This window comes from Camelus bactrianus, chromosome 5, assembly GCF_048773025.1.
Source record: "Camelus bactrianus isolate YW-2024 breed Bactrian camel chromosome 5, ASM4877302v1, whole genome shotgun sequence".
Lineage (NCBI taxonomy): Eukaryota > Metazoa > Chordata > Mammalia > Artiodactyla > Camelidae > Camelus > Camelus bactrianus.
In genome coordinates, this window is record NC_133543.1 from 93,197,227 (window position 1) to 93,225,165 (window position 27,939).

General features: G+C 39.2%; 1 protein-coding gene across 8 annotated transcripts in view; it reads right to left on the minus strand.

Annotated features, from left to right (window-relative positions):
• DOCK10 (dedicator of cytokinesis 10) overlaps positions 1-27,939 on the minus strand; it is a 241,667-nt gene that overhangs the window by 59,301 nt on the left and 154,427 nt on the right. For all 8 annotated transcript variants that reach the window (XM_074364399.1, XM_074364398.1, XM_074364396.1 and 5 more), the window contains exons 12-24: positions 23,194-23,415; positions 22,877-22,999; positions 21,499-21,581; positions 16,562-16,684; positions 13,781-13,860; positions 11,883-12,070; positions 11,310-11,375; positions 9,482-9,574; positions 4,823-4,946; positions 4,508-4,629; positions 4,051-4,137; positions 1,091-1,183; positions 581-699 (exon numbers count right to left, since the gene is read on the minus strand). In XM_074364399.1, coding sequence (XP_074220500.1) covers positions 581-699; positions 1,091-1,183; positions 4,051-4,137; positions 4,508-4,629; positions 4,823-4,946; positions 9,482-9,574; positions 11,310-11,375; positions 11,883-12,070; positions 13,781-13,860; positions 16,562-16,684; positions 21,499-21,581; positions 22,877-22,999; positions 23,194-23,415 — 1,523 coding nt within the window. The remainder of the gene's footprint in view (positions 1-580; positions 700-1,090; positions 1,184-4,050; positions 4,138-4,507; positions 4,630-4,822; positions 4,947-9,481; positions 9,575-11,309; positions 11,376-11,882; positions 12,071-13,780; positions 13,861-16,561; positions 16,685-21,498; positions 21,582-22,876; positions 23,000-23,193; positions 23,416-27,939) is intronic.

Sequence of the window (27,939 nt, forward strand, 5' to 3'; positions counted from 1 at the left end):
ATAATTATATATAATCATGTTATATACACAATTTCAATATAATATATATAAAATTCTTAAAATAACAACATTCTAGAGATGGAGAACAGGTTAGTAATTGCCAGGGCTAGGGGTGGGGACTGAGGTGAGGGAGAGGTAGGTGTGTCAATAAAAGGGTAACATGAGGGATCCTTGTGGGGAGGGGAATGTTCTGTATCCTGACTTGTATCAATGTCAATATTCTGCTGGTGATACTGTACTTTAGTTTTGCAAAGATGTCACCACTGGGAACATCTAAAAGGAACGTGAGATCTCTCTGCGTTATTTTTTACAACTGCATGTGTCTCTATAATTATCTCCAAATAAAAAGCTTAATTAAAAAATACAAATAAAAAGTTAAAAAAGAGGTCTAAAACTTTATCTGAATGACAATAATAGATGATGAGAAGGTAAGAATTCAAGACTGAGAAATACTTAAATTTGAGATATGTGTTCAAACAAAATGCAAGCCCAGAGAATTAAGTGGCCATTCAGTTATCATCAGAGTCCTGCAGAACTACAATTTATCCGATCTCATCTCCTAAGGCTGTGTGATGGATACCTGGTCACAGTGGTGTTTATTTCATCTTCTTCATTCTGTACCAGGACCTTGAAGAGCTGATTCAAGATTATAGGCAGGAAACTCATGATTGCTTGAATCTTTTCCACATTCAATAAGTTCTGTTAAATTGGCAGGGGGAAGAAAGGCCACTGATTAAATTGAAAGCAAATTTTAGTGGTGTTTTTCGGAACCTGAATCTGAGTACTGAAGCTCACCTCTGTCTGGCTTTATTACTCATGGCATTCAGCATTAACTAATTTAGAATCAATTGATTCTGATTTCCAATCATTTTTATTTTGGAGAAACGGATCTCTGCTTATTTTTTAATCAACCCACAAACACCTTCTAGGAATTGGGAAATAAAATCATTTACTCTCTGAATTGACGAGGCATCTAAAAATCCTTGATAACAATTACTCCTTGGTTTGCTTACTCAGTGCAAAATGTCAAGGTTGGTTTTGCCCATTTCCACCCTGGACCCCATCGCAGCCATTGGCATGTCACATTTACCTTACAAGATCGGACGAAGTTCGAGGTAGGCGACTGAGACATATCTTTCTCCCTTTTTTGACATTGTCGGAAAAATGTGTTCACATGTGGATCCTGAAACAGCCAGAAACCAAGTATTTATTTTTGATGACACGTGAGCTGTGGCACAACCATGGGGATGGAGGTGCACCCTTCTGCAGGACAGACGCCGTGAGCTTTATCAAGGAGTCACAGGAATCGACCTCTCACTTTCACAGACGTCCCGGCACGTCGAGGGTTCGACCTGACTTACAAAGCCCACTTTCTCTCCTCTTCCACCCTCAGAGGTTTGTTCTCCTTCTGAACCATATAACAATGGCTGGAGAATTACTTCCCTTGGTTCCATTCTTTTTTAAACTCCCTTCTACCATCTTCCTGTTTCTGCTTCTTCCACAGACTCCCACCAATTTTTCTTACATATTCTTTAACGCATAGGAGAATGTGTACGTTTAATATGCAGAGGGATACTTTCAGACTTAAAAATGTCAGAGCTAATAAAAAATTAGGAGGTCCACACTGATATCACGAGATAAAACTGACTCCTAGCCTTTGCTATTTTCCCCCCAAAATCCATATGTTTAAGTCTTAACTCCTAGTACCTCAGAATGTAGCCATATTTGAAGATAAGATCTTTAAAGAGCTAATTTGAGGTGGGAAGCCCCATGAAAAAGACGGCAGGACCCCCAGGCAGGGCCACTACCTTCCTACCAGCACCATTCGGTTCCCTGGCCCTGCAGCATTATTTCGCTTCCTAAACTCTGAAAGGGCTTACTTCTAGGAAAGCGGAACTTACCCCTAAGATTCTATTGATTCCCTGAGCTAACTCCTGATTGGTCCATTTGTAGTGCTTCATTTGCATGGATCTCACTCCTGATTGGCCCATTTCTTTCACTCCTGATTGGTCCATTTCTACAAAGCTTGTTCCTAATTAGTCACCATTATTATACCTTATTTGCATATGACGTTGCAAAATGTTGCAAAGTCTAGACTGGTGGCCTATAAAAGCCTGTGTAAAGCTATGGACGGGTTCCAGAGCTTGGAGTGTTAACTCCTCTGGGCCTGCTGGCGTAATAAACCTGAGTTCTCCAACCCTCTGTCAGAGTGCTGCTTGGTCTCTTGCCCAGATCCAGGTTGCTGTCACAATTGAGCTGTAACACTGAGCTGTAACATACTTTGCTGCAACAATTAAGGTAAAATAAGACAGGGTGGCCCTAATCCAATATGACTGATGTCCTTATAAACTTGGAAGTGCACACACACAGAGGAAAGCCAAGGAGAGAGGCTCGGGAAAAAACTAACACCTTGATCTCAGATTTCCAGACTCTAGAATTGTGAGGACAGGGTCTTGGCAGGCAAGGAGGACAGAGCTCGGGGCCAGGAAAATGCACTCCCCTCTGCGGTGGTCCTTCCTTTACGCCAGGAGAGAGGCATCACACCCTGATTTCCACACATACCTACTTGGTCATGATTAGATAAGTGCTTCAGAGGAAAGCCTGGTGTCCTGTTAAGTGGATGACAAGATTACCCAGCATGTCTGAGGGGTCAGGGAACAGGAAAGGCTTCTTTGAGGAAGTGACATTTGGGCCAAGACCTGAAGGATGGGTAGTTGCTGACCTGACCAATGAGGGAAGGAGAGAGGGAGAGATCATCTTCCTGGCTGAGGAAAGGCTGAGAGTCAAAAAAAAAAAAAAAAAAAAAAAAAAAGAAAAAAATCCCTGGGTCTTGGAGGAACGAAGCAGATGGAGGTCACAGTGCAGGAATGGGTGGGCCTTGGGTATTTGAAAACTGTGGTCAATACCGCTATGGATGAAAGAAGAATGCGTTCCCCTGGGGCAACAAGTGTGTGGGTGGGGGAAGGTGATGGAGGAGAAGGTAAGCAGTGCTGAGTCTCAGAGAGACGTGGGCTGTGTGCAGGAGAAAGAGAACCTCGGGGCCTTCTGAGATCTGTAAAAGCAGGATTTGGTGGAGGACGACCATTCCGTGGGACTTAACCAGGGCTGATGGCATCAGAGAAAAGATGGGTTTAAGGAACTAGGGGCGCAGGACTGGGGAAGAGGACTAACTCTGGCTCGAGGCACCAGCGGTTGCGGGGAGGAACTATGATCCAATATTCAGTGGCACCTGGATTATTTCAATTTTCTTAGTGACCAAGTATGTGCTAGAGATAAAGCAATGTGAAGCACAAATGGAAGAGCAGATGCACACTGAATTGAAGGAAGAAGCAATACATATTCTACGCGCTTGTAATAATTTGCTTCGTAGTTTACAACTGGTACCATAGAAGCCCTCACGTTATGGTAAAACAAGCTGCCTTGCGATGGGAGGGGTGAGTGTGGGGATTTGACAATGACCACAACTACATTCGTGTGGCATTCCACAGCGCATGAGATATTTTCACAGGCAGTTCCTCATTTTGATTCTCACTACAACCTTAGGTATAGGGTTTTTCTTATTGGTCTCATTTTTCTGATGAGGCAACAGGATTGTAGGGGTGGAGTGACTGGTCCAGGGTCACTGGGCCAGAAATTGGCTGAGGTGGCTCTCAAATACAGTTCTTCCAACCTCACGGGATTCCCATTGGAGGAGCCTGGGGTAGGCACTGGGAACTGGACTGAATTTTAAGGTAAAAGTCCAAACGGTTCATGTTTTTAACACCTGGGTGTTGTCATTGGAAGCAAACCATCCTCTAATGGAAGGGTCATCCTCAGAAACGCACTTCTGGTATTTTGGTTTGCAGTTTTATGGCGCCTGCATTTTTATGAATTAAGGCATTCGATCTCTTCCGGCAGAGAGATAAAGTTTTGCCACAAACATTCCTCCTTTTTAATCACCTGCTCTTCTGACACCTTGGGAAATGGTGAGTCTCCTTCCGTAAATCTAGGAGACACCTCACGATTCTACGTGTGAGAGAAGATTTTGATATTTCAGGACAACATGCTCACCTGAGTATTCACTGTTGATACAACGAACGTCGATACTTTGAAAAGGGGTTTGCCACCATCAACCCATTTAATGTCGCTCCCGCCATGCTGCAAAAAACAGTTTGTTACTGTCACTGTGGCAATTTGGGAGAAGGGAAAACAAATAGGTTTTTTAGTTTGTGCTGACTCGCCATCCCACCCATTATCTTACATCGCAATAGAGATGGAAAATAAGAGATGCAAATACATTTGGCAATATTGGTAAATGAGACCAATGTGATGCCGAGGGACCATTTTAATATATCATTTCTACTGGCCAGAAGCTAAACAGGATATTTGAAATATTACAGGTAGACTTGATTCCTACCTACAGTGGATGCACACACTAAGGTTGGGTTAATTTAAATAGCGGAGAGAAGATAAGCTCATGCCATTGAGCCCTTGTGTTTTTTTTCTCAAGTTATACATCATTCAATACCTTTCCACTTGCAGGATCTTGAAAGCTTAAATAATTAGGAGGCAGGCTTGTTGCAACCGGAATGTTGTACTCTTGAGAAGCTATCTGATCATGTTTCATCAGAGGAAGCCAAGCATATCCAACTGTGCAAAGGAACAACAGAGGGAAAACTTTTCAGTACAAACTTCCTGGTGAGGAGTGAACAGAAAGCTATTTATCATTTACGGATACAAAACTTCACTCAAAAACTCCATAAATCAGAGCTTTTAAAGTACTCTCCCACTCAAGTCCAACAGATGACACGCACAGCCCTCTCAGATTGCTTCCTGTCAGTACCTGGTGTTTCCAGAGCCTCCTTCTTCTTGGCGTTCGCTTTGGCATTTATGTCACAAGTGACATGATAGAAAGAAAACAGAACATGGTGTTTCTCGTGAAGCTGTGTTGGCAGCTCAATTTTCACCTGCAATGGAAGAGAGAATAGCTGGGCTGAGATTAAAATCATTTTCCCAGTGTCAGGGCAAGACAAAGCATAGACACGTTAGCCTCTTAAAAACTCTTTAACTGAAATTTTGGTCCACAATAGTCAGCGTTAGAAGTACTGATTTCACTCTCAAAAAATATCCATCCTGCTAGGAGTAAGATGTTATTGTTAACTTCTTTATTGTGGCAAATGATGATAATTTAGAATACCTAGTGTTTCCCATCAGATAATTTATGCCACCATGAATTAAACACACACACACACACAGACATAACTTTAGAATGTAAACAGGGCACGGATTGAGGACTTATCATCAAGGGACATATGTTGAGTGAACAGTAGGTCTTTGCCTCCCAAAGTGTGTGCCTGGACCAGTTACACAGGAATCACTTGGGAGCTGACAGAAATGCAGAATTTCATATGTGCACCACAACGTTCACAGCAGCACTAATTACAATAGCCAAGATGTGGAAGCAACCTAAATGCCCATCAGATGACCGGCTAAAGAAAATGTGGTAATATATACACAATGGAATACTACTCAGCCATAAAAAGGAATGAAATAATGCCATTTGTAGCAACATGGATGGACCTGGAGATTATCACACTAAGTGAAGTAAGTCAGACAGAGAAAGACAAATATATGATGTAGCTTATATGTGGAATCTTAAAAAATGATACAAATGAACTTGTTTATAAAACAGAAAGAGGCTCAGAGACATAGAAAACAAATTTACGGTTATCAAAGGGGAAAGGATAAATCAGAAGTTTGGGATTAGCAGATACAAACTACTATGTATAAAATAGGTAAACAACAAGGTCCTACTATATAGCACAGGGAACCACATTCAATTATCTTGTAATAACCTACAATGAAAAATAATATGAAAAATAATATATATATGTAATTGAATCACTATGCTGTACACTGGAAGCTAACACAACATTCTAAATCAACTCTACTTCAATAAAAATAAAAAGAAATGGAGAATCTCAGACACTACCCGGACATACTGAATCAGAATCTGCATTTTAATAAGACCCTCAGGTGATTCAGAGACATGTTGAGAAACATGGTTGTTGTAAATGATACAACTGAAGCCTGGAATCTATCACTTAAGAAAACCCACAATAATATATATATATGGTATATATTGTATAAAAAATACAATATATTTGTACAACGTACAATATATTGTGGTAACTAAGTAATGAGCAATCTTGTAAAGAGATCATGCTGCAGCTCTGTAAATAATGCTTCTGAATAAACATAAAACATAAGCTTGATATAGATTAAGAATATACTTAATGAGGAGCATACACCATGTTCCTGGAAAGAAAGATTTTGAAACCCTCTTCATTTGATGGTGTTTTTTAGTTTCCAAACCTCTGCAGGGGTAGCAACCAAAGAGAGAGATATTAGGGAAGGGGTTTGGAGTCCCTAGGAGGATGGTCGGATCAGGATCTCCCAGGACAAGAATGCACATCTTGTGATCACCACCATCCACCAGAATCCCAGGATCCCAGGCCAGTAAGCTGCATTCTGTTCAATGTTAGCAACTAGGTCATTTCCAGAATAGCCAAATCAAGCAATAAGGAGATAGAGAGCCTGACAAATTATCTACCAGCTTATGTATTAGACCCTCTGTACATGTGTATTTGCAGCGACTTTATTTTCACACTGTTCAGGAAAGAATTCATTACATAGATTTTCAGTGTCCTCAGCATGTTAGCAACTTGTTAGAAATGCAGATTCTCAGGTCTCACCCCAGACGTATGGAATCTCCACATCTGGGCTGGGTTTTAGTAATCTGTGTTCTAACAAGGCTTCCAGGTGATTCTGATGCACAGTGAAGCTTGGGAGCTCCTGAATTAGAATGGTTTAGAAGCTTACATATATCACTTACATACCAGTATGCTAACCTGGTAACAAAAGCCAACATACAATTCAAAACTGACAGTAACTAACGTGCAATAGAATGAAATTTTCTTTTTTTTTTTTTTTCAGCCAGAGCACAAGGGAATGAAACAAGTACTCAAGCATTCCAGTTAGCTACATATTAATGCAAACAGTCTTCAGTTAACAAATACTGCAAATAGTCACATCATATTTTAACAGCTCCTTAGAAGAATCGATACCCATTTTTATAATTAATGCAATAATTGTTTGCAATGATAAAGAAGAAAACAGTTTTGAATCGGCACCGCAGAGTTCGCCAGGCTGTTCATTACACACATGTTCTCTTGTGGAAAAGCTCAAGGATTCTGGGAAGCACATGCGAGTGAGAGAGATTAAAAGCCAGAATTAACAGTGAGAATATATATATATTTTTAACCTTGTATGTCTACAGAGAACGCACCTTTCGGATGGGCTGTGTCAAGGGGTCAACCAAAGTAGTGAATATTCTGTAAAGTGGTAATAGCCCTTTCCCTGAAATTGTTTTTTTAAAATTTGTCTTTATAGGGAAAAAATTTAAGAGCATTAAATAGATGTGGAGGAAGGAGACAAGGTTAGTCAGGTCTGTGGTCTCACTGGCGTTCTTTAAATGAGTTTAAAAATAGCTGATGTGTAACAAGGGGTGGTAGGCAAAATAATAGCTCCCCCCAAAAATTGTCCCCCATGTCCTGATCCCTGGAATATGTGAGTATGTTTCCTTACGTGGTAAAAGGGAATTCACGGATGTGATTAAGTTAAGGATCTTGACTGAATGGATTAGCCCAGTAAACCCAATGTAATCGCAAAGGGCCTTATCAGAGGAAGGCAGCGGAGTCCAAATCAGAGGAAATTTGAGAGACTGGAGAGATGAAATTTCTAGAAGGAGGTCACAAACCAAGGAATGTGGGCAGTCTCTGGAAACTAGAAAAGGCGAGGCAAGGATTTGTCCCCAGAACCTTCAGAAGGAACGCAGGCCTGCTGACACCAGATTTCAGCCCCGTGGGACCCATTTCAGAGTTCTGACCTGCAGAACTGTAAGATAATCAATGTGTGTTGTCTAAGCCACTAAACTGCAGTAATTTGTTAAGCAGAAGGAGGAAACTCACACAAAAGATGTGATGTTTGTAATCCCAGACATCATACCGGCAGGTTGCGTTATTCAGACCTTTGCATCGTGGTTTGAAATCAAAGTTAATCACTGAAACTTGTTTGTCTGAGACCATTTATAATGCAAGCTAATGTGTGTATAGTAATTTATCATTGACCCAATGAGTTTTGTTTGTTTGTTTTATATCTCTGTTAGAGAGTGAAGCTTCAAGCTGTGAAGTCACATGACCTGGCTTGAATTTTTGACTGTCACTTCACAGTAATGTACCCTTGGGAAAGTTGCTTCTCTGATCCCCAGCTTCCTTACCCATAAAATAGGAGGACCTGAAGGTTAATTTTGTGTGTCAACTTGCCTGGGCCCCGGATACCCAGAGAGCTGGTTAAACATGATGCCTGGGTGTGTCTGTGAGGGCATTTTGGGAGGCGATTAGCATTTGAATTGGTGAACTGAGTAAAGTCATGGCCCTCCCCAGGTGGGTGGGCGCCATCCCACCCACTGAGGGGCAGAGCTGAACAAGAAGGCCAAGGAAGGTTGAATTCCTTCTCCATCTGGTTACTTGACCCAGAACACTGATCTTCTCCTGCCCTTGGTGCTACTGGTTCTTAGGCCTCCAGACCTGGACTGGAATCCACAATAGATGCTCTGGTTCTTAGGCCTCTGAATTATACCAAGGGCTTTCCTGGGTCTCCAGTTTGCAGATGGCAGACTGTGGGGCTTTTCAGCCTCCATAATGATGTGAGCCAATGCGCTTTCTTTCTTTCTTTCTTTCTTTTTCTTTTTCTTTCTTTCTTCTTCTTTTTCTTCTTTTTCTCTTTCTTTCTTTCTCTCTTTCTTTCTTCCTTCCTTCTTTTTCTTTTCTTTTCTTTCTTTCTTGTTTTCTCTACTTTTCTATCAATTTATCTATCTTTTCTTCTTTCTATCTCCCTATTGACTCTGTCTCTCTAGAGAAAGCTGTGTAGACTAAGTGAGATGGTACATACAGGGAGTACAGAGTGGTGCCTGGCACATAATAAGAGAGTCTTGAGAGTTGGCTGGGGCAAGTCTTGAGATGAGGGGTTCTAAGCTCCTTCAAGGTCATGAAAGTTATCAGCAATAGGGGTGGCTCATACTCTACCCTTTGTTTTTTCCCTTATGACACGCAATGCCTGTATTGATTGGTAAAAACTATCTAACATGATCTTTGTTATACTAACCAATGAAATAAAAGGAAAAAAATAGTCTCATTTGGAAGAAATGATATAATAACAACATCACATTTTTAAAAGACAATCTTGTGCCAAAATTTGTGAATTTGCAGCACACTCCTGGAGCAACTGACAGTTGATGTGGTTTCTAAAGCTTGCTTACGTAAACACCTGCTCAGGTATGTCCTGTGTGTGAGGTGTGGTCTAGGGAGCATCTATTATTGTGTATTAACTTACCCACTTATCTGTCTTTTCAGGGGCTGCTGGGGGCACTGGGGGCCCTTACCTCGTCTGAGAAATCCGGATTCTGGGAATGGTGCAGCACTGCCGTGTAGGTGGCTGAGGTGAAGAGGGGTCCTCCAGGTTTTCCATAAATACACTGTGTAAGAAATTATGAGTTGAATAATTAGGAGTGTCTGAAATGAACCCTAAACACAAAAAAGGTCACAACTCTTCAGTGACCCATCCTGGGACAAAGACGAATTTTGCGGTAGCTTGCCAGGCTTAGCTGACATCTAATGAACCTTGAACTTCTTTGACTTGCTGTCCTGTATTTATTATACCATGGGGCACAGCGGAAGAAAATTTGAAGGCTTTAATTCATTACATAGACGCTATATCAACACTGAATTCCTGAATCAATTCACTATCTAATTTTTGATTATGGAGAGAAGAGATAATCTGTTCAGTTCTAATTCCTGCTGCCTGTGGTATCCAGCTCTGATCTAGAGTTGAAGGCCATCAGTCCTGGGTGACCACAAGGCTCAGTTTGACCCCAGCTTCTGACATGCCAGTCCCCAACCAAGAATGCAGAGCTGGAAGTGCAGGGCTGGCTCCAGGCTCCACCACATTGTGTCATTCTTCTAACCTGGCCCCAAATCAGGCCAGGGGATGGGAGATGGCACTTCCTTGTCCTAAAAGCCCCTTTAGCACAAGGCTCAGGGTCCCTCTACTAGAGCCAGCTGTATCTCTGAGTAACGCTTTAAGATGCAATGAAACAGAGGTCCCATATACCTGCACCTTCTAGAATTCTTCCCATCAACAATGCCCTTGCAGGCCCCGTGTGTTTGCCCTCTGGTCATCGCCTTTGTTTGCTTGATAATTCCATCTCACTTGATTTTTATCTCCCGATGCTAATATTGCTGTGGAACTTGGAATGTGGGGATTCTGAGAGTGCCTCAAGGCTATTTCAAAACCCTTTTTCTCTCTACTCTGCAGGACTCATTCAATCCCTCAAATTGAGGACTGTTCTTCTGAATAATGCTACCACCCTTCTTAGCATAGAATACACAATTGGTACCTGACAGAAGTGCTTTCAGAGATTATCTCAGTTAATTGTGGGGGCCAGTTAGAAACTGGCTTTGTTCTTTACTATACTCCATGCCTCTGATTCACCGAAACAGGGATGATCTGGCTGCAGGCCCACTGAAAACTAATCTTCCCTTCCACTTTTATAGGTTACTTCAGCTTTATAGGTTGTTCAAAGTCCATAACATAATAACAGTATCTTTCAAATACGAACTCCGAAAAAATGCAGATTTATAGGTGAGAACAGCCCAGTTCACACAGACCTCATGGTTTTATTGATCGTATTAAATCATGCGATCGGCAAGAGGGACCAGCCTCCCAGAGGCATCCCCCAGCTCCTCAGCACGTGGCCACCTGCACCTCCCACAAACCTAAGTGCCCCATGGGTTGGAGCCCCCCGCCCCAGGGGCCGTCTGGTCAGCGCACAGCAGCCAGTCTGCTCAGGGCACGCGAAGGCCGGCTGGGATGTGGCATTTTCAATCAAGCACTGAACTGGGAGGCAGGCTAATCTTTGAAAAGGACAAAGTCTTCCAGAGAGGAATCTTTGCATTTATTTCACACTAGAATGTCTTCCTTTTTTCCAAATCACGAAAAGCTAAGCAGAGCCATGAGACGGGCGTTTCTAATAGACCTACTTAACGAACGATGCCTATTCAATCAGGTATGTTTAGGAAATCTGAAACAAACGTGCTGAATTGCTCCGCTTTCAGTCACACTCCAATCAAAAGCCCCTCAGGGGCGGCGGAGCGAACCAGCAGCGCCTGCCTCCTCCTTTCCGCTTCGTCCCTCCCGTGAACTTGGCTCACCTTCAGGGGCTTGGCATCTTCTTCATCGGAATTTTTGAATTCAATGCACGTGGTTATATTTCGTGCCTGAAATTACAGCCAGAAAAATGATTGTAATTTCCTGTTAGGTAACACCAAAAAAAAAAAAAAAAAAATTCAGGTGCCTAAAATAAGTAGCCTTAAATTAAATCTGAAAAATGTAGACTAGCCAACACTTTCTTGTGACATTACCCATAGTGCTCAGAAAAAGCAGAAGGATTGGAGAGATTATTTAAAAGGGAAGAAAAGCCTCAGATTGGAAGGGTGCAGGTAAGCTATTTTCAGAGTCTCTTAAACTAAAAATAAAATCTAGCATAGAATTATTTAGGGCTGATTTCAGAAAGGATTATTCATAGGTCACAAAACATACATCCTTAAACACTTTTAGGGTGAAACTCATTACTGCCTCTTATTCAACACTTTCTTCAGATGGTTTTCTATTCCAAAGTGTTGGCCTTTAGTAATTTGTATTTGACCTTCAAAAAACCATCTTCATATGGTCTAAATTGGGGGTGGGGGGCGGGCGAGAAAGGGTATCTCAGAAACATATCACACCTTGTTGAAACACTTCTGGCTGTCATACTTGAGGTGCTTGGGGTAAATGTAAATTTGATTTTTGTATACTCTGTAAGGGCGGCAATGCTTTGTCGAGTCGTAAACAAATTCTTCCACCTCCACTGTGGGTTCTGGCTGAGCCGTCACATTGAAAGGCTTGACGGGAATAAAGGACGATGTTACACAGTCTTTAAAAATCAGAAAATAAGAGTTTGTCATTGAATAGGCTTGTTTGTAGGTGAACAATACTTAACATATTTTTAAATTGTTCCACTCAAAATATAAACTCCATAATTGTTATACCAATTTATGACAGATTAAGCTGGCCTGAAAAATTTGTAGGAGGTAGGCAGGATACATAATCAGTGACAAGAGTTAGTATCAAAATTGATGTCTCAAAAAACTAAATCTTTTGGACTTTTAACTATCTTCTTTTTATATTAAGTTTCATATAAATAGTAAATTTTAGATAGAAATCCTCTAAGCACACTAACCAGGTATTATCAGGTTAAAAACTAACCCACTGACCTTAACTTTAACACTAAAAACATTGATATCTGACAGCACAAAACCCTCTCCCAATGGGTTTACAGTATTTTTCCCTGTGGAATGATTTCACAACATAGGTCCTAATCCCCCTGTGCTATTAGTTAACAATTTTATTTTTCTCTTCAGTTTTTACAACCTTTTAAAACCGAAACTTGTAAAAACAGCCTAAGGGGGAATAAAGTCCATTAGGAATTTATAAATTAAAACTTGTCACTAAGTAGTTTGGAGGCTGAAGTTGTGGTCCTAAAAGACAGCAAATCCTTCTACCTTCTCTTATCCTACCTGAAATCTCCCTGGGTTCCAAAAAGCAAAATCGTTAACTAAATATGCTTGAGAATCAGATTACCGGGTTTTTTTTCCCCCCCAAATTATAACATATTTATTATATGGTCAGATTTCTCTGATATCCTACAGTCCTTTCAAAGAGAATATTTTAGCTTTCTCTTTTGCTACTTTTCTTTACCATAGGTAATAAAAGCCACACCCCACAAATCAGGAAGAGGAAATGGCTTAGTTTGTCCCCTGCTTTGTCACATCAATCAATATAAAAGTGATTTCGAGCCATGGCTTACATCAGGATGCTCATTTTACTTCATATTAAAATGACTTGTGGAAAAACTGTAAGAATGAAAACCTTAACAGTGCTAAGGGCAATTCAAATGTCCTGTGGTAATAATTCTCTCCCCATTTGTAGTTCTTTTTAGAATGCCCTTATTCATTCATTGCATCACTGGGGAAGTCACTAAAAGGCATAATTAGAAGAAATAAAAAACAAAGAAACCAATGTTACCACTTAAGAAATAAATTCTGCAAATCTTATTTACAAATTAATAAAGATTCTTTCTGAAATTCAAATGTTCACTGGCAAACAGAACTTCTGGCCGTATTCCGAAAAAGATATATGGTCCCTGTGTAATAAGAGAGTCTAAAAACAAGCCAGCTATGATTAATGCATGGCCACTTGGGTAGCTACACATGGTGTTCAGAATAACTCTTTGGTAGCACAGTGTAGCATCACCTATTGGGGGTTATTGGTTTATCCATCTATTGTAAACTGATGTGCAACCCTCCAAGGTTTTGAAGATTAAATAATTTAATACCTTGCTGGGTGCATGGTGTACACCAGATGAATATTAGGTTACCCTGAATATAGTTCCTGCCCTACAGTACTTACAGTCTGTCTTAATGGAGAAATAAGCCTCAAATTTCTATAGGATAATGAATTACATGTATTCCAAACTTTGAGAAAAAATTCCCCAAACAAACCTTTGTAACAAACCAACTACCCAACCAACCAACCAACCAACAACAAACCACTAAACATTCCAAACTCTACATTATCATCATACTTGGATGCTCCAAAGGAATGTTGTCAACAGTGATATCCAGGCTTCCAGGAATGGTCTGCGTTTTGCTTATTCTGTCAGCTCTGTGCAAATACAGAAACACACACACACACACACACACACGACACACACAAGGAATTATTCTAGTCGTCAAGGAAAAACCCAGTTAACTGTCATTCTCAGTGTTGATAAGTGGGACCCTAAACAATCTTGTGAATAATTTCTTCAATTAGTTTTATTTTGAAAACTAAAAGTTACGTGATGCTGCAAATAAGAACTAAAAATCAGGGAGGGGTCAAGTTACAGATATTCTGAAGAATGTTTTAAAGCTATTTGCTCCGACTTCAGATAACATTTCTATAAATAGTCCAACACATACGTACAATGGTAAATTGTTAGTTTTGGTAAATGGTAAATCGTTTTTGTTAACAAAAAGTACTGGTATTTGAACAGGTGTAAGGGATTCACTTTCAGGAGGAGTTTGAGGAAGTTCTGAGAGCCCGGCCAGTCTCTGCTGCAGCTGCTAAGGGGACGGTCTGCTTTCTCCCTCGTGACCCACAACTGAAGGGGACAAGGGACCTTTCCCTGATCCTGGTTCTTCTTCTTCTCCCATCCTTGGAAGAGTACGTGGGCCCTCCTTCCCTACCTATCCCTGTACTGTGTTCATTCTCATTCATGAGTCCTTGAATGCCTCTCCCTCTCTCTTTACTAAAACCCTCCCACCTATCTTCCTTTATAGTAAGGTGAAAGTTGCAGATAACAGTTTCCAGTGTTACCCTTGTCAGGAAATCTACTCCAGGAGGCAGAATAATTACAGTGGTGGGTCAGAGCCAGCTCCTCCCAGCTTGTGAGAGCTGATTGCTAAATATTCAGTTATTTTGCCTACCAACTGTAAAACACCGCCATTGTTAAAAATGAAATTATATAAACTTACCATTACACAAATTACATTCAACACCAAGGTAACAAGGACTGAAAATTCATCACTTGGTAAATATTTTACTACATGGTGAGATTATCTATGCTCTGGTGGTTATTTATATCTGTCTGTGTGGTGGAAGTGTTATGTAATGGTGTGCACATTTCTTTCCAACTGCATGTTTGGTGAAGCCCCACTGGTAGTCTGAAATCAGCAATGGTAGGAGAATTTACATCACACTACAAATCAGTTTTCCCCCCAGAGAGTCAGTGGTAGACATTCATCAACACACTACTGAGAATAAATGTCATAAAGTGTAAGGCATCCATAAAATAATTTAACATCTCACCAGCATGGCATTAGGTATTCTAGGTGCCCTCTGAATGCCATAGGAATAACATTCTTTGCTAAACAATAACATGGGTTTTGTGAGAGTGTGGTCTTCTCCCGTTTTGCCCATTCCCTTCTGCTCAGCATTACAACTTTTTCATGCATTAGTGCACTGGAAAAAGAGTAAAGAGGAAAAGCATTCTTAATTCCTATTTAGTGGCTGTAGGCATTTTGACCTTGAAGTCTGATAAAGTCAAGAGGAGGGTCTCCCCATGTAAGGAGTGGTCTTGTAGGCTCATAAAAACGTAATATTGGTTCATGGGTTCCTCCAAGATTTTATTTCTTACCTTTATTTTGCTTTCTAAGGTTTATATTTTTTCCAAAACAAAAAAAAAAAAAAATAGGAAAACTTCCTTTCTAATTAAATAGAAATATATCTTGTATTGAAGACACAGAAAATATTAATCACACTTGTTTCATAGTAATATATTATTTTTGTTTCAGATAAACAAAATTAATTGATGGGGGATTGTTGATTCTTAGATGGGAGAGGCAGAAAGAGAACACTTGGGAAAGGAGCAAAGGAATCCTGTGTGTATCAGGGGCTAATGGTTTACAAGTCACTTATCATGAAAGATTTTATCATCATCAGATGTTGAATACATGGTGATTCATTTTAAAAATGTTGTGACTTTCACGGTTTTCTTCTCTTAGCACTAACTTCCATTGTCTTTTCCAAAAGCATCTGAAGAACAGAAATATTATAAATAATTGTATTCACAGCAATTAATTACTCTGTGGAGTTTCAAACATATTCTAAAATCCCCTAACTCTCCTCCTATTTAGAGGTGTTTTTGTACCCTTCATTTGAATCTAGGATCTGTGACAGTTGACTGTATCCTGTGGCAGAAATAGCACTGGGACAGCTTCTGGTCTTAAGGACCCGGCAGTGGTCATTTTCTGTCTGTCTCTTGGGACATTTACTCTTAGAACTCAGCCATCAGGCTGTGAGGAAGCCTTGGTATCCCATGGAGAGGCTCCCATGGAGAAGAACAAGATCTCCAGCCCACAGCTCCAGCTGAGCTCCCGGCCACCAGCCAGCACCAACTTGCCTGTCATCAAATGCTCTCTCTTGAAAGTGGACCCTCTGGTTCCACTTAACCTTTCCCGGACGACATCACATGCAGAAGAGACAAGCTCCCCTCACCTAGCCATGCTCAATGATGGACTCAAGAGTAAAATTAGTGAGGCTGTTATTTTAAGCCACTATGTTTTGGGGTGATATGTTACATAGCTATTGGTAACTGACGTAGTTTAATGTTTCACGTTCCTTCCATGCAAACCTGGCAAATTTCTTCTTCTGGCGTCATTTGGAAATAAGTGAAGTCATCTGCAAAGCATCTGCTTTCTGGAGGACTTTGGACATATGAGAATCTGGCAATCAAGTACTGCTTACACAGTGATAACAAATCACCAGTAGCAGTGTAGCCGGCTCATGTTAATTTCAAGAGTATCCCCCCCCCCCCAAATCCTACCTTCTATAATCAGACACTAATTTAAGTAGGTCCTCAGTTGAAATCTTGCTACTTTCTTGCCTATACAATGGCGAAAATCTTGAGTCTCTGTCCACATTTCCCTGGTTGTCCTTAAATACTGATCTGAAAGAAAACAATCTTCATTCAGGTTGGTATTTGCATACTGTTTACAAAGATGACTTACAATGATTCAATTTTCCATTTACAGTGGAAGAAATTCCAGGAACTCATAAAATAAAAAGACAAGAAAACTTCTTAAGCAAAAGTTTCATCTACACGCTGTAATTGTCATCTTTAATTTCTTATTTTCAACTCAGTACCTAAAGTGACAGGAGCCCATATTACGATGACATTCATTTATGATTCAGTAACATATCAAAGCCACAGAGTATTAGGGCAGGTGGAGAGGAATAGGAACACATGTTACTACTTTTTCATTGCTTTCTGAGCAAGCCGGGGTCACATCAGTTTGGGTGATGCCATTAGAATTTATGAATAAAAGAAAGCAGATAAGGTTGTGTACATGGGTGTACTCATGAAACATTTTCTTGGAGATAAATGTGCCCAACGTCCTAAATTTTGGGGCAGAAACAAAGATAAAATGGAGAACACCTGAGTCAGCATTTTGTATCAAATAAAGAGAACACCATGAACCTGAGCCATTTATTTCCTTCCTTGATTCCAACGGAACTCTATAGACTTAGTTAAAATACACAAACTGTTTTTAATCCAAGTAATATAGTGATGCCAGGCCATACTTGCTGCTGAAAAGCAAGTATACACAGCAGGCTTAATGTCACTTTTCCTGGTCCATAATTCATCACACTCTGTGCCTACCAAAGAAAAATCAGACCCATGCATTACTGATTTGTCTTTAATGTTAGAGAAATGCTGAATTTTTATTTCTTCTAACGTAAGGACCTTAACGAAACTCTTTCATTGCTCTTCACTTGGACCAAAGATTTCAATACCCAGGTTGAAAAGGGCATTTAAGTGGATATCTGATCATAGAGCTTCAGCATCAAATAATTTAGAAAGTGCGCCAGGAATTTATCAGAATGATATTTTTAGAATCCTTCAAACTTTCTCATTTTTCTCCATTAAATAATAACTGAGGGCCAAAAAGGTCCCCTATCAAATCACACTGGGGGAAGCAGAATGAACATATTTAATTTGAAGATTATTTTTATTTAAGTATTATTCAGGGCTTTTGTTTGACGTGTCTAACAGTTTGAAACCAACATGATGTTTTTCCCAACATGGGAGGAGGTTAAATTGATTTTGAGTTGTATTTTCTTTCTTTTTTCTTAAATACCCAGTCACTTCAAATATATTGGTAGACTTGGGCTGTATCGCTGGCTTTTGTTCTTACCAGCAGCTCTGTCCAGGAAATAACTCACTTACACTGGCCACATCATAAAGAACACAGCACCACAGTGAAGCACAGCTCACACTCTGTCCCTGCTCGATAAATATGCTAATTGGCAGGATTGCAGAGAACTGATCCATTTATACAGATGGTTTCAGGATGGCTGAGACACAGTGCCCAGTTCCAACTGCCAGAGTAGAGCAATGATCAGGGTATGATGAGGGTCTCAGAGCCATGACATTTGGGGTGTGGCTGAAAAACATGTGGCTTTTAGCTTAAAAGAAAAGAAGCTGAGGTGTCCCGGAGAGCTTCATTCATAAGCAGCATGAGGAGCTGTGGTATATAGAAAGAACTGGGCATTTTTTTTTTTTTTATGGCTTTGGAAGACAAAACATAAGTGACTGTCAAGCAGTTTAAAAATATTTAAAAAAAAAAGAATTATCTCATCATTTGAGCTATAAAAAGACAAGAAGAGCTATAAAAAGACAAAAAACTTGAGTTTTTTGTCCCTGGAAGGATCCAAACAGAGGTTGGACAACCATTTATTGGGAATGTTTCGTTGTTGCCTGTGGGTCTTCTCTAAATGTACAGACATAAGAATGAAATTTTTATGTTAGTCTCATTTAATTTGAAAGAAATTCCAGTGTTTTACTCTGGTCCATTTGGAAGGTTGCCTGGGACAGAGGAAAAAAATCAAAGAGCCCTGTCCTGGAAGCAGGCACACATAATTCTGGGGCTCATATGAGCGGAAAGAGTTCCATTTAACAATGTGACATATTTGCAAAGGTGAACCTTCCCCTGAATCAATGAGTGTACGATACACTATGGGACCCTTTGAATGTGTCCTCTTTATTTACCCCAAATATAGCCTGCCTTTTTTGTTTTTGCTATAAAATGGCACTACAGCTGGTGTCAAAAATAAGAACACGCACCAAATTAGTTCTAGATAAAACAGTCCCAGTGATGAGGATGGGTGCCTCTTGCAGCTGGTGTGATGATTGGATCTGGGTGATAATGTGCTTGCAAGCTAATTGCCAATTCTATGCTTCTAAGCGGCAGCGGATTTTCAGGGCCAAAGCGTTTTAGAGAACACTCAAAGCTATGTCCTGAAACAAGCTGCAATCAAGAAAATATAATAGAAAGAAAAAGTAGCCAGAGAACCAGCCGTGCCAATAGGGTACTGAAATGCAGCAGGAGGCTAGCTTATGTCAGTATGACACGAGGAACAGGAAGCTTCTCTCTGATTCGGTCAGCATTTATTTTCCTCCACATTGTGAAGGGAAAATGAAAACTCTTTGGTGGGATCTTGTGCTTGGTTTTGGTGGTCAGCTATTCCAAGTGGTCTCACATGAAATCCTGAGAACTGCACTGCTCACCATTTTTTTTCAGTTGCTAGAGATGTTTATGTACATGTAAGTCATGTATTCATATACACGAATTGGTGATGTACACTGTCTCCTAACTATCAACAAGCCACTAATCCGGTGTTAAGGTAGCGTGAACTTAGGGCTTTGTTAGCTTTCCTATCCTAGACATAATCACTTCAGCTGTCAGTAATCTCATCAGCCTCCCTAGAAACGCCTTCTGTCTTTCCTCCAGTGTATCTTACTAGACAGCTTCAAAGTAGGATTATTACTGATCTTCCTAACTTTTCAGGTTCTTTCAATAATGGGTAATTCTTTTTACTTCTTTCCCACATTACTCTTCACTGCCCCAAATTCACCTGGAAGGGGGACTTGTTGAGGCGAAGATGATCTCCACAGGGACTTTTAATAATCATATTAGAATAATGACTATCTTTTATTGGGTACATATCTGTGCATGTTAACCCCTGAAATAGTAAATTAGATATTGACCATTTCCTCCTTCATACATTCAAAAAAATTGAGGTAAAGACAGACTATAAATTCTTGCCTAAATTCAACTAAATGGAGTTGAGATTTGGAACCTAGCTCTGGCTCTAACATGTCTGCCTATAACGATGCTCAGAATAGTTCCCGATCCTTCAAGAGAAGATGTGTTCACCATTATAATCTTGCTAGATTGGAATATTTCACTTTGCAAAAGGACATCCTGCCTCTACTTGCCCCAACTGACTTTCCTATGGGAACTGAGACTACTTATCAACATGAAAATGTTTGACCTGCGAATTATAACTATTCATCCTTCCTCTTGAAGCTTACAAGGAATAAAAGCTAAGCTCATCATAAAGGGTTCAGTGCACCTAAACAGTATCTTTTTTTCATGCAGAATATGCTAGCTTTAGTTGTCCCTAAAGGGAGAGATGTCAAAGGGAGATAAGATGATTTTTATGATCTCAGATGCCTGGGCACTTGTGATTGCACTACTGTGCACAAGGCAGATGTTGTCAGCTTCACTGGTGAGATGGGGACCCTGAGACTCAGAAAGGAAACTTGACCAAAGGTATGATCTATAAATGGTGCCCTGGTCTGCAGAATGTTTGTCAGACCCCTGCGTCTGGTCTCTTCCTCCTTGACTTAGAAGGCTGCCTTGGAGCAAACTGATTGCTGGAAACTGCATGAGTCTATCTTGGTTTATTACCGCCCTAAATTCCACATTTCTCCTCCCTGCACCTACCCATCTCCAACTTTCAATAACAACATCAAAGTTATAAAAAATATTGGTGAGTTTACTCTGGTTAGGCACCTCACTGGTTACTGTGAGACATAAAATGGCATAACTAATCAGTTCTCCCTTCCTTCTGGATTTTAAAGTTATTTGCCTTGGGATGTTACCACCGTCAAATGGATACTTAACAGGCAGTCTGTTTTGTGGCATTAATTAGTCTTTTTTAGTTCATTCAGTTTGTATACTGCTGACCTTTTCCTGTATGTCTATGCCAGGCACTTCTTCCTTTAAGAAATTCCTGTACTGACAGAGACACAATGAGATTGAGGAGGACAATAGTAATTGATGTTTATTTTTTTAGCAGATCTGAAAAGCAATTTTTGTTCTTTATGCAGAGGTTATATGTGCAGGTGGATGATTCTGCCATCAGTGTCCACGTAACTCAGCGTTGCTATCAGAGGGTCAACTGGGACTGACAGATTTGGTAATGCTAATCAGTACCAAAATCAAAGACAGTTTAAGTGATCAATTTGATGGTTTCATTGAAACATCCATAAATAGTGCTGTGTTTTCTACACAGATGAAAACATACAGCTGTGTAAGAAATCATAGTGCTTCCATCGGAATTTTATGCACACCCAACCTTTAGGACTGATACAACATCAAGAGTTTGTCAGACTAAATATACATAATAAAAAAGTTACGAATTTGCTTTGATCCTGCTAAGAACCCACTGCATACCTGGTCTGGCACACATGGTACACAAGGCATGGCCCCAGTCTATTCTGAGCTGTCTTGCTAGACTGTCTTGTAAAACACATGTTTCTGGGGAGCACAAGGTGTTTATGAAGATGAACACATTAGCATTCTTCTAGGTGTAGGTATATTAAAAACAAGTACCACAGTGGTGCTCAAAACTGAAGCTTTCAATGCAGACATAAATACATTTCTATTCTGCTGGTTATCACTGTCAACCTACCTCACTGCCCAAGCAAATGGCATCCGGTACTTCCCCAGCTTGCTGCAAAACTGCCTGTTGGATTTTAGTATCTTTTGTGCATACTAAGGAAAAATAAATAAATAAAAATGTTGTTTAGAACATCACCTTCCAGGTAATGCTAATAAATAATTTCCATGTTATCTTATATTGAAACTCAGCACTATTCTGCTTTACTGGCTCATGGTTCTACCTTATAAAGAGCCAAGTGATACCCTCTGTGTTCAAATGACTGTGTAATTTTTTTCTTTCTTTTTAGTTTGGAAATTTCAAATGTAGAAAACACCCTTCTCTTTCTCTCCAACTTTTTTTCCTTTTTCTGTGACTTAAAAGACCTCAAATTATTGAATGGAAAGTGCTAGTCAATTTTACATTCATAGTTTGTCTTGTATTTCCTTTTATTTGTTACAGACAGAGGTTGGCAAACTTGTTCCCTAAAGAGTCACGCAGTAAATATACAGGGCTTTTTCACAGGTCACATGGTCTCTGTCCCAGATTCTCAACTCTGCCCTGTAGCAGGAAGCCACAATCTTAAATGAGTGAGTGTGGCTATGTTTCAATAAAGTTTTATTTACAAATAGAGGCGGCAGGCTGGATTTGGCCTGAACACCATAGTTGGCCAAACCCTGAATTAAAGGAGTCATAAATATGTTAAAACACTGCCCTGAACTGTCACACAATCTCAAATTCAATTGTTATATATTATTTTCCCAACTTACTTCTTTGTGTGGATAATATAGATTTTTAATATTTATTTTCTATTAAATAATAACATTCAATTATTATAGAAAATATAGCAATCAAAAAAAGAAAGCAGAAAAAATTTCCCTGTAGTCCCACCATTTAAAGAGCTTATGGCATTTCCTTTTCTCTTTCTTTCTTCACTTAGGTGTTATTATAATTTGGTAAATAATTATTTTACCTTTTCATTTAGTTCAACATAAGCATTGCTGATGTCTTAGTAAACTGTATTTCCATGTTTTCAGTCAGATTAATCCTGATTTTTCATTATTGTTAATACTTTGGTCCTTCGGCAGGGGTTAAAGCTTTATTCACTTTTAAAATTAACTTCTACCAATAGATTCTCAGCAGAGTTGCTGAGTCAAAAGACATAAGCCAAGAGTATATACTTTAAAAACTTCCTGTTGGATACTCATTTCACTAATAAGTGAGTATTTCAAAACTTATTTATCAAACTTGATAATTCATCAAGGCAGTGTGATTTTATTTCTTGAAAGCAATTGAAATTATTTATAAATATTTAATATAAATATAGTATATATCACAATATATAATATATCAATATATAGTATAAATACAATATTAAATATACATTATTTATCAAAAGATGACATATTACCTTGTTGGAGTCTGGATTTTTAATATAAGGTTCAGCACCACTTGGAATGTTTCCCATCAGTACTTTCTCGATTTTGGCCACCAAAACAATGTCAGAATGTGGATTGCTTACAGAAAATATAGCCTGTGTACAAAGAAAACAGCTAATAAGCATCTGGGAAACCACAGTGAAGACATTTACAAAATTCTACTTTTTTTAGAGTACAGCTTTAAGGGAATTTTTATTTGAAAAATTGCTCATCTTAGGTAATCTATTGGTAAGAATGGAACCAGCATCCACCCCCCCCACCCGCCATGATGAGTAAACAAAAGTGCCACCTGCTTTGGAAATTTTAGCCATTCCTCTGGAAATCCCTTGATGGGAGGTTCTTCTGATTGTCTGGGAGTGACAGTGTCGATGTTTCCATTTTCCAAAGCCACGGAAGCCCCTGGGAGCATCTGCCGGACAGCAGGGTGGTTTAGATCCACGTGGAAATCAGCAGAGATCTTCCTGTTGTCTCTGAGGTCATAAAGTGCCACACTCACAAAAAAAGGTTCAATCTGCGGGAAAAAGGAACAATTGATGGTGTGGCATAAAATCATTACACAAACAATAGCCTCTTGGTACACTATTTAGTAAGGCAGTAGATAAAATACTTCTATTTATACATAGTATAATATTTCTATTTATAATATGTTATAATATATTATGTGTAATAAATATATTACAAAACTATATATAATTATAGTACATATATATAAAATATACTCAGTATGTATATTATATATAATATTAAAAAGTAGTATTTGTAAGAATGTTCCCAGAATCCTTTCTACCAGTGGTTGCAGATCCCAGCACTGTATTTTGTTGGTTTCTTCATTTGACTTTTCCTGCCAAATATTCTCTTTCATATGTTGTATTATATGCAAATTCAACCTTAAAAAATTCTAGTTATTTCCCTTACATGCTCAGTGAACGTCTGCAATGTCAGTATCCTGATGATTCCTCGTTGTCAGACTCATGTCATTCTATTTTGGGGCAGTAATACCTCAGTTTGATGTTTGATTTTCATAGTTCATCATATCGAAAACACAAAAAGTCAACTGTCTCACCACCGGTAATGTTAACCCAAACATTCTGGTCATGCTGGCGTCTTCCAGTTTTCTCCATTATGATGTCTCCATTTTCCCTTTGGTACGTGATTAGCCTTTTTGGAGATATATTCTGAGATTACCCCAATGTCCTGCTACTTGTCAAACCCAATCCACCCAATTCATAACTCCCACTGGAATCAACCCCCACTATGAGGACTACCAACGGTGGTTTTCTGGTTCCACTATTCTTTCTATATTTGTTAGTTGGTATTCTACTGTAATGATGGACATTCCCTTATCCTTCATTTTTTGTTTTTTTTTTTAGGGGAAGAGGTAACTAGATTGATTGATTTATTTATTTTTTAAGTGGAGGTACTGGGGATTGAATCCAGGACCCTGCGCATGCGATGAGGCAGGCACTCTAACACTGAGCTATCTCCTCCCCCCATTATCCTTCATTTTTAATGTATATAAATACACATATATATGTCCATACATATATGCATCTATACCTATATACATATATTAATATATACACATATATACATATATAGGGATTAAAAATGAGAGATACATGTGTTTGTGTGTGTGTGTGTGTGTGTGTATATATATATATATAGACTCATGAATTGCTATTTTATCAGTAAATTTCCACCTCTTTCTATCATTATTTACAGCGATACTCAAATTGCCCCAGACTTGGCTAGAGGCAAACCCTTCAGGGTGGCACCTGTGCCTTTACGGCAGCTCCCCATCACTTCTTGAGCACCCCTTTATCCAAGATGTTCCAGGCTTATCTTGTACTTTCCATGCCCCAGCCATTCCTCCAAGAGCCCTGTCCCTGTTAGTGACGGTGACATTTAGAAACCAAGATTGGGGTGCTTGTTATACTCATTGTTTCTGGGACACACGCACACGTACATACACATACGTACAATATTCACAGTTACAATGAGTTCTTTATATCTACCTGTACGTGAGTATTTATTAAAAACTCATGGGTTCATGTCGATACTTCCATTTCCAATCCAAATCCTCAAAGGTTCCCTCTAGCCTGCCCCTTTTTCATATTTTAAGTATTTCTTCCAAGAGTCAAAAACTTGGCTCTCATTATCATTAATCTATTTCCTCATTTGTTTAATCAATTTACTTGCTGTTTCAAAGTAATCCATCTCCCAACCACAGTCACCATCTTCTCTAGTTGCCTCCTCTGCCCCACCCTGCACAGTGCCCCATATCTCCACAAGTCCAAGGGCACGGCACCTCTGAGCCTCCATGTGGCTTTCTCCCCACCACCATCTGGATTTCTTGTGCTCCAAGCCTGTGTGTGACTGCTCCCTTCACTTCTTGTCACCACGCTAGGAAGGAAGAAGATGTGAGATAAAGGGAAAATGGGAAGGGAAATAAAAATGGAAAGGAAAGGAAAGATTTCTTTGGTTGAGTTTTTAAAGAAGTAGGAATTAGGTAAAGAGGAGGTCAGAAGGGGCTTCTAGCAGGTTGAGTAACAGGGGCAAAGACATGGAGACATGAAAGAATGCAGGACTAGAACATCAGAGTGAGATGAGAGTGGAATTAAAAATTAAGATGTGTTTGTAGAAGACGCATTTGAGAGACATTAAGGAGGTACTTGGAAATCCACTGCACACGTACCCGTGTTGGTTGGTTAGAGAGAGAGGTTTGTAGGAGCGTGAATAAGAGAAAATTTCCAGGCTTAGGGCTCTAGGAAACTAAGTGGATGACAATGTCATTCACCAACACAATAAAGATACAAAGATGGATTCTTTGGTACATGGAGAGTCATCTGTAGGATGTTCCAGGGGCAGTTGGATATATGAGTCTTCAGCCCAGAAATTTTTAAAAACAAGTCAATAAAAATTGTTAAATGCTGCCAAAGTATCACAGAAACTGAAGAAAAAAGACTCAAGAAAGAAATAATTTTCAACTAGAAAAACTTCAAATGCAATGGAAATTAAATAAAACAAGAATTGAAATAAATACATGTATATGTAATTGTATACACAGACATATAAATGTATAAATACATATGAATAATTATACACATGCATATATATATATGTAATCAACTACAGGCTTCTTAAGATGACTATACTTACCAAAAACACTTTTACGTATGTTTTTGCTACTTAATTTTGAATTGATCATCCACCAGTATTCTGTGGACAAGCAAGTTATACACAAAAACCACACTGTGACTCAGTTCATCATTGTAGGACTCGCCCAATGTGGATTTGCTGAATGTTTAATAAGTATCTTGTGTTCTTTGAAATGCAGTATTATGGCCAGCAACAGGCATATTAGTTTAATTTCTTAATATTAGCAATACTTGCCAGCTCCCTTAATGTTAGAATTATACATATAAAATAAAATTCAATAAGTTATCTTTAAAAAAAATAATACCATCGAAAAGTAGAAGTTTTATATTTTACCAATTTAATTTAGTTTAGAAAAACTCTTGGTTTGGGGTAGTGGTGAGTCTGCCAAGAGTTGAAAGACACAAAATTACATGGAAGTAACTCAGGTAGGAACCCCAAACATACTGAAGGTCAAAGGGAAAAAAATCCTTATTTTGTGTGTGTGTGTGTGTGTGTGTGTGTGTGTGTGAACTGCTGCATTTTGATTTTCATTTCTGCTTCCTGTATGGAAATAAATTACCTACTTTGACAGCCCATCAGAAACCAAAGCTCATATGGCGATTCATTTATTTCTTCCAATCCACCTTTTCAACTTAAATGTCACATCTTACTTTTTGAATCACTGGCTTTTCAGCAAGAATTTGTTTAATAAAGCACCTTCACAGCCTAACAAGTTAAGTCATAGGTTTCTTATGTGTACTTTACCTAAAAAATATCCAATAATATGATATTTTAAATGTAGCTCTGCTGTGAGGCAGCTTCGTTAGTTCAGATTTTGGGAATCGATTTCCATTTTCAAAGAAATATTTTACACTATAAAACCACCAACTTGAATTTGGTTTTCAATTGACTGACTGAAAAATTACATGCTGTCAAATATCGCTTCCCCATCATGAAAAAGTTTTAAAGCGTCTTTTCAGAAGCTCATTTATTAAATGCAATAGTTGGCTCTTCAGCAACTTGGAGAAATATTTCAATTAATTTAAAAGCATCCTCACTGATTAAAAAACAATGCGTTTGAAAGTAGTGACATTATTAAAAGAATTATCAGTGAATAAACATACAAAGATTAAAAAAAATAATACCATTATTATTATTATTATCTGAGTTCAGATAAGGCTGTTTTGTTAGTTTTTTATACTACTGTTTGCAAGCACAATGAAATTGTTAAAAACAAAATCTCTTAGTTTTTTAACATTTATATCGAGTGTAAAATAAAAATACAGACATACAAAGCCCTCAAAATCGACTTATCCCTCTGCCCCACCAGATATGAAAGGGCTCACAAAAGCTACTCTCTGAACTTGGACGTGTTCTCTTGGTTGGCCAGACCGGCCCAAACAGACACTTAGCCTCTGACCATGGGCTTTAGTATGAAGACAAGAACCCACGTGGGAGGAGTCACATGCCCCTGGCACTGAAAAGAAAAGCCCAGGATCTCTGAGTTTCAGTTTTTTAATTTAATTTTTAAATCACCCTTAAATCGCACCTAGCCAAAGAGAGCATTTATTTTTAGTGACTAAAATGATTAAATGACATTATGCCTTAGGTTAAATTTTTCTGGCCCCCTTTTCTATATACATAGAAATTCCTACGTGATTCCCTCTAGGTCACCGCCTGGATTAGACGTCCAAATTCACATCTCTGCTCGGGCCACTCCCTTGAATTCCAAACCTGTACTTGAATCTGCCCAATGGACATCTCTGTTTGGGTCTCTAATAGGCCACCAAGCTTCATGTGTCCATATGGACTTTTTGGCTTGGATCCCCCAAAAGTACTCTTTCTCCAGTCTAGCCCTCTCCTGGCACCACCATGCACAGAAGTGTTCAGAGCAAAA